This window comes from Solanum pennellii, chromosome 3 (assembly GCF_001406875.1).
Source record: "Solanum pennellii chromosome 3, SPENNV200".
Taxonomy (NCBI): Eukaryota; Viridiplantae; Streptophyta; class Magnoliopsida; order Solanales; family Solanaceae; genus Solanum; species Solanum pennellii.
Window position 1 is genome coordinate 1,043,799 of NC_028639.1, and position 7,294 is coordinate 1,051,092.

General features: G+C 29.3%; 1 protein-coding gene across 1 annotated transcript; it reads right to left on the bottom strand.

The window, feature by feature from the left end:
• Nucleotides 1-919: 919 nt before the first annotated feature.
• LOC107012766 (serine/threonine-protein kinase HT1-like) lies at nucleotides 920-4,815 on the bottom strand. Its single transcript, XM_015212688.2, has 5 exons — nucleotides 4,626-4,815; nucleotides 3,545-3,602; nucleotides 2,414-3,395; nucleotides 1,671-2,126; nucleotides 920-1,498 (listed from the first exon to the last, which is right to left on the bottom strand). The coding sequence occupies exons 3-5, from the start codon at nucleotides 3,143-3,145 to the stop codon at nucleotides 1,232-1,234; spliced, it is 1,455 nt and encodes a 484-aa protein (XP_015068174.1). The 5' UTR covers nucleotides 3,146-3,395; nucleotides 3,545-3,602; nucleotides 4,626-4,815; the 3' UTR covers nucleotides 920-1,231.
• Between the last annotated feature and the right edge of the window lie 2,479 nt (nucleotides 4,816-7,294).

Sequence of the window (7,294 nt, forward strand, 5' to 3'; positions counted from 1 at the left end):
CAGTAAAATTCAAATAGTTCTTTTTTTAAAAAGATCAATTTTTTTTTTTTTTTAAAATGTAAGTGTACTGATTGATAAAAGATAACAATGTGAATCTTTTTCTTTTTTTTTTAAAAAAAAAGCAAGAGTGAAAACAACATTATCGATACTTATTATAATGAATTTAAATTATATAAATTTAAAACTGACACTTAGTGAAAACGCTTACATAAAGCATCTGAATTTTCAGATAGTTATTTCAAAATCGTCTAATACATTTGAGGATACAATAAAGCGGAAGACTCGAAAAAACTTTAATTCCAACGCTCAATAACAGCTATATCAGAATTCTTTATTGCAATCAATCAACGAAGCTAAAATATACAAAACTAGTTAAAATCGACTGTATGAATCCCATGTATACATCTTAAAATCCTTTAAGTCACTACAATATTTACCAATACCAAACTTTATACTAGCAATTCTGATAATCATCTTCTCCAAGACTGTCAAAATATATTAGACAAGCTTCAAATAAGAAAAGAAAATTAGGGCAAAACCCTAACATGTTTCAGGCCAAATAAGAAAGACATCCAGTAATTAGATGCAGATATGCCCATGTATTTCGAAATCGAATACAAACACGTTTTTATCAAAAGCAAAAGGCACAAAAAAGCTAAGGTCCTTGGAGATTTAAGCACAAATAAATTGAGGGTGGTAATGAAAAGCGATGCAAAGAGAGAGAAAAATGCAATTATATATATTTAGTCCAACACTAATAATTATAAGCATGAATGCAAACATGTTAACGAAGAAATTGAAAAAAAGATTACGATAAAGACATATATCAACTGTTTAGCGCGTTGTAGCTCATTGGCAAGGAAAAGTATGCTTCACAAGTTACACTAATTAGCTGATCACAACAGAATTCAAAAGCTAATTTCTCAAAGAAAAGAAATCATTGAAATAAGACATCAAATACAATATTAGTAAAGGGTGAAGAGAGCTTTATTTCAGTCATGTTACTCCTTGACATAGAGAGGCAATTTTCAGTCACACACAAAAATCTGGAAATCATGTTCCATGTTATCTATCATGTAAAATTAGCGAAGCATTCACCTCAGCGCACATCTACAACCTAATCGCGCATTAGTATAATGGTGAGGCAGAAAAAACATAGCAGAACGGAACATAAACCTCTTTAATTATAGCGGGACTTGGTAAAGCTATCAAAGCTAGATGATCGAGGAACTCATGAGAAAGACTTGGACTTTGATGAAGCATTTTGATGTGCGGATCCAAGTTTTTGGATCCAATGAAGGAACCCCTTCTTGTGATGAAACATTGAATTTTGTACTAGATTCAGAGTCCCATCATGCGCAACTGAAGATTCAAACTGCTCCAGTACCTTCACGATCTGCCAAAACTCAGGCCTCTTTTCTGGTTGCAAAGACCAACACTGTTCGATCAACGTTCTCATGGCAAGAGGGCAGTCCCCAGGAATAGGTGGTCTCATATTCTGAAAGGTTCCAGAGACATTCTTTCAGATGCATCAGCGGTCACAAATTATTTGGAAAAAAGATAACAGATGAACCAATGATACTTTTGTGCACTATGACAACTAAACATAAAGTTCATGATACGTTAACTTCAATACCTAGACTAGATGAATAAGAAAAAAAATTCAATACCTTGTTCACAACAGCAAAAGCAGCCTGTACTGGTGTCATGTCTTCATAAGGAACGGTTCCAGCCACCATTTCCCATAAAATGAGTCCAAAACTATACACATCCACCTTCCGTCCATATGATTTTCGTTTAATCATCTCAGGTGCCATCCATCGGTAAGTACCTGGATCATCAGCCAAAAGATCACAATATGCTTCCTCACAAGCAATTCCAAAATCTGCAATTTTAAGGTGGAAGTTCTCATCGATAAGTATATTTTCCGGTTTGAGATCCCTATGAATAATGCCTTGTGAGTGAATATATTGCATCCCATGAGCAATATCCAAGGCCAGTGCAATCAGTTTTTGCAAGGTTAGGGACTTGTCCTCAAGCTTGTGAAGGTATGCTCTCAAAGAACCCTCAGATAGATACTCAGTGACAACACAAAAAACTGGTGTCTTTCTGCATGCTCCTACAAACTGCATTGAGAGGTCATCAAAAACTAGATCAGAGATGATTTTGAAAACAAAAATAAGTTGCCAAAGTTGTGTTTTACCAATTTAAAACATAAAAAATGCGAGCTGCCGAGATAATAAAAGAAAAAGGAAAACAAACTTAGGAAAAACAAAAACCAAATGAGGCCATGGAAGAACTTCCATTTAAAAATTCTTAGCAAGACCATCAAATACAGTAAGGAATGTATATGCAGAACGCAATATGCTCAAACTGAATGCATCAAACAAAAAAATTGATCATCATTAACAACCTTTACGACATTTTGATGGTGGAGTTGAGACAAGAGAGTAACTTCTCTGGTAAACTGATTCTCCAACCGAGTTGCTAAAGCTCCATTTTCGTCATCATCAGGTAGTTTTATCATTTTCACAGCAACAGGTTCATCTCTGTATATTCCATGGTAAAGCTGACTATGCGCACCATGAGCAAATCGAAGCCCAAGAAATAGCTTGGAAAGATCAACAGTATATTCATCAGTTGTTTCTACAGCCGTAACCCTGCGCCCATTTTGATCGAAGTACTTTGTCCACGCAGAATCTTTCCGGTTCCGGCTCTTTGATTTGTCATTGAACTTCGCTGCTGACTTTGAAATAGCAGAACCAGAACTAGCTATTTTCTTTTCATGAGAATCTTTGAGGAACAACTTACCCACAATACCCTTCTCATGTCCCTTCCTTTGAGGATGTGGAGTCGAAAATCTCCTCTGATTAGATCGAGCTTCCTTAAAGGTATCGGGAAGTTTGGTTTTTGGAAGAGGGGATAAAGCCCTCTGCTTCTTTGTACTCAGGTTTTGCTGAATTTGCTTAACAGTTGGATCAGGTCTTGAATTGAGAGAAGTCGTTCCAGGTCTAGTTTTGGCACCTGTAATACTTCTAGGCTGAAAACTGACAGGGGTACTGGACAATCTAGCTGCATCCAACCTATGACAAATGGTATGAGAAAATTTCGTTCTCCTAATCCAAGAATTAGCTTCCTCGTCCATTGTTTTTCCGCAATCAGGCTAAGAAACCTGGTAACTAGTACCAAATTTCTTCTCCTTTTCCTTCTTCAGTTCAGGAGGAGGTTCCAATTCGACAATCCACTCAAATTGTCCTATCAGTTTCGCTATGTTTTCAAAAAACGATTTGTTCATACCCATCAATCAAGAATCAACTCAACCTTCAATCTTATGTGCAAACACACAACATAAACGATCAATGACAGCCACAATAGACACCCTTCAAAAATGCCTCCTTCAAGAACAAGTTAAACCACGAATTAAACGAAATATATCTTTTTCTTTTTCTTTCTTCTTCAAAAAAAGTAAGCAGGTATAGGAAAAACCAAATCTTTATCACCTTTTCACAACACTCATTCAAATTAGATAGAAAACGACTATTACCTTAAACAGCAGAAGAAACCCTCTTCAGCTAAAAAATCAAACAACCTTCCTTCAAGTCCTAGAAAATCCCAAAACAAAAAATCAACAAAAAAGAAGCAAAAGGTTAATAATACAAGAAACCTAAACAATAACAAACAATGAAGGGTGAAAACATGCTAATCTGAATATCAATATTAACAAATCCCATTAAACCCCCAACACAAATCACAATCATGAATCCAAACAAAAAGAGACACACACATTATCTTGAATCGAAATAATGAACATACCCTTTCCGCAAAATCAGATTCTAACTACGAAAAGGGCAAAACTTTCACAATATATATATAAAAAAAAAGAGGATTTTCTATAAAGACTCCATTTTTGTTAAACTAAGAAAGCTAAACAATCTTGAGAAACAACAAAAGGATGAAAAGCACACTAATTTAGCTATTAAAACAAAAAAACATCAATATTAACCAACCCCATTAAACCCCCCAACACAAAACATAATCATAAACCCAAACAAAAAAGAGAAACACACATTATCTCAAATCAAAAAACCTAAACACACACTTTTTGCAAAATCAAATTCAAGTACCAAAATGATAAAATGTTATAACAACATAAAAAGGATTTTCTATAAAGATTCCACCTTTGATAAACAATAAAACAAACAACAAAGGGATAAAAGCACACTAATTTAGCTATCAAACCAACAAAAAAAAATCAATCTTTACAAACCCCATTAAACCCCAAATACAAAATCACAATCATAAATCCAAATAAAAAGACAACCATTATCTTAAATTGAAAAAACAAACATACCCTTTTTACAGAATTACATTCAAGTACCAAAATGAAAAATCTTTCACATTAAAAAAAAGGATTTTCTATAAAGATTCCATTTTTATTAAACTAAGAAAGCTAAACAATCTTAACTAACAAACAAAATGGGGATGAAAAGCACATTCACTTGGCAATTAAAACAAAGAAATATCAATATTAACAAACCCCATTAAACCCCAGATATAAAATCATAATCATAAATTCAAAAATATAAAAAGACAACTATTATCTTAAATTGAAAAAATAAGCATACCCTTTTCGCAAAATGAGATTCAAGAATCAAAAGAACAAATCTTTCACAATATAAAAAAGGAATTTGTTATAATGAATCCATTTTTGATATGAATTCTAATTCTCCTCTCTTTAATGATATGTAATATTCTTTGAGTCATTGAGATAATTTAATGAGAGAGGAGAATAATTCAAATCAAAATCCATTTATGACTAAAATTCCATATTCTAATAGTCTTTGTTTTCACACATAAATAAATTAAAAAACAAAAAAGTACGTTTCAGTACCTTTGAAGTTTTCGATATGGACCCGGTTTTGCTGCATGACTGAAGGAGAGAGGTGGGAGTATCGATATATATTAAAGTTTGATTAAATTAAAATTTACATTGAAAAGTCTTGTATTAAAAGGTAAAATGATTTTTAATAAAAATGACTTCGTATCAAAGAAATTTAAATTCGAGCTTTAATTATAAATAATGAAATATTTATTAGTCAATCATAATCGTAATTAGTTAAATGAAGTTAATTCATTAGGATTAAAAGATAAAATAAAAATAAAGATACATATTAGTTACCTTGAATTATGCCGTTTTGTCTTAATCTATTGATAGACTTTACGTTTAAATTTATCCAAAAAAGAAAGATATATTATGAATTTAGAAGTTTAATTTCTTCTTTTATTCATTATGTGTGTAATTAAACAATGCTACATATAGTTTTTCTTTTAAAAAAAGGATAGAGTTTGTGGAATTTATCCAAACTCTATTATCGAAAAATTATGTTGTAAGTGTAAAATTAAAATAATTTTTTTTATAGATATAACGATGTTAAATTTCATTAATTTATATGTTTTTTTATATATATATTTGGAATGTTTTAATAAAAAATTCGGAATTTACCATTAGATACTCATCACTTATGCATCATCTGGTTATTACTAGTTAAAAAAGAATTGTTCATATATTAATTAATACTAATTAATATTGTATAGTCTTAATCAACAATTAAATGACTATTGTATATCTTTAATAAAAAAAAATTTAAAAAAAAAGACAACGTCAAAACTACGGCATTATATCCTTTCTGGATTTTTGTGAAAAGATTATTCAAAAAGTTGAAACGAATTTTAAATATTTTATTGATCAACAATTTTTTCCAAGAATCCTGTGAATAAGTTGAAGAAAAGACAAAAAAAGTTGAAAAAAAGGAAAAAAAAAATTAGGTGGGAAGCATATTGCTGTCACAATCTGAGAATTATTAAATTACGTATGATTTTAAGGAAGATTGAGATATTTTTTTATTTTATTTTTAACTTTGTTTTTATGTAGAAATAAATGTGATTAAAAGTATGATTAATTAGTACGGATAAGGAATATTAAGTCGATGGATATGGTACTTTGAATTATGTTTTTTTTGTAACGGAAGATTTTGGTATTAAATTCACCGTATGAAAAAAATATTGATACGAAGTTTAAATTGATCTTGCTCTATAAAATTATCAGAAATCAAATAAAAAATAAAAAATATTCATATGATTATTATGTACTTTGTATTATTTCTTTATAAAAATTTTATTATTATTTTTTAGCAATATATATTGATTTTAGGCTAAATACAAATCGTATAAAATGAATAGATGAGATCAATTTTTATTTTTTCTAAAAAAATTTGAGTGTTTAAAATAGATTTTTTTTAAGGAGAGATTACGATTCCTCTTATAATGGATCTTATGTGATTTAGATTCAAACTTAATGAGTCAATAATACTATTATACATTAAACTAAATAAAATTGCACAAAAATTGAAATCAAATTAGCAATAAAAGTAATATAATATATATAGAGAATGTGAAAACTTTATGAGTTCATATTTGAATATATATATTAGAATGTGAAAACTTTATGAGTTCATATTTAATATTCTATCATGTGTCTACTTCTCATTTAATTTTTTAAGGTTGAAATATATTATTATTTATTTGGTGGATCTTACATTCCTAATTTATGATTCAAATTTTATTTACATAGATTTGCTCTCGACTTATTCAAATGAATTTTCCCTCTTTGTTAAGCATAAAAATTAAAACATGACAACATGAAATCAACTTTAATAAATGGGTAAACTGTAATTTGTTACCTAAGCACCGATTATTTTTATTAAAAGAAATTAAGAAGATTTTATTAATTTTTCTATATATATATAAAATATAATGATGATAAGTTTGGAAGTTAACGCCTCTAGAGATGGAAATAAAATAATAAAATTTGGACTTATAATATCAAATTTAAGTTTAATTTCAAGTTGGAACGAAATCAATTTTATTATCAAATGTCAAGATATGATATTAATATTAATTTTTCACTTTTATAATCAAAATTTTAATTAAACACGCGAAAAAAAGTCCAAAACAATGACTCTCTCGTCTAAACCTACATTTGTCCCCTATTGTTAAACAAATTATTAAAAGTTAAATGATTCAGCCAATTTCTCAACTTTTTTCATATTTAAATGATGTTTTCTTTAAAAGTCAAATGGATTTATTATTTTTATCATGTGTCCTAATTTTGTTTTTAAAATGTACTTTCCACGATTTTTTTGTTCAATTTGCAGTAAAATAATTGATAATTTGGAGGAAAAATCAAGTTTGAATATATATATATATATATATATATATATATATATATATATAT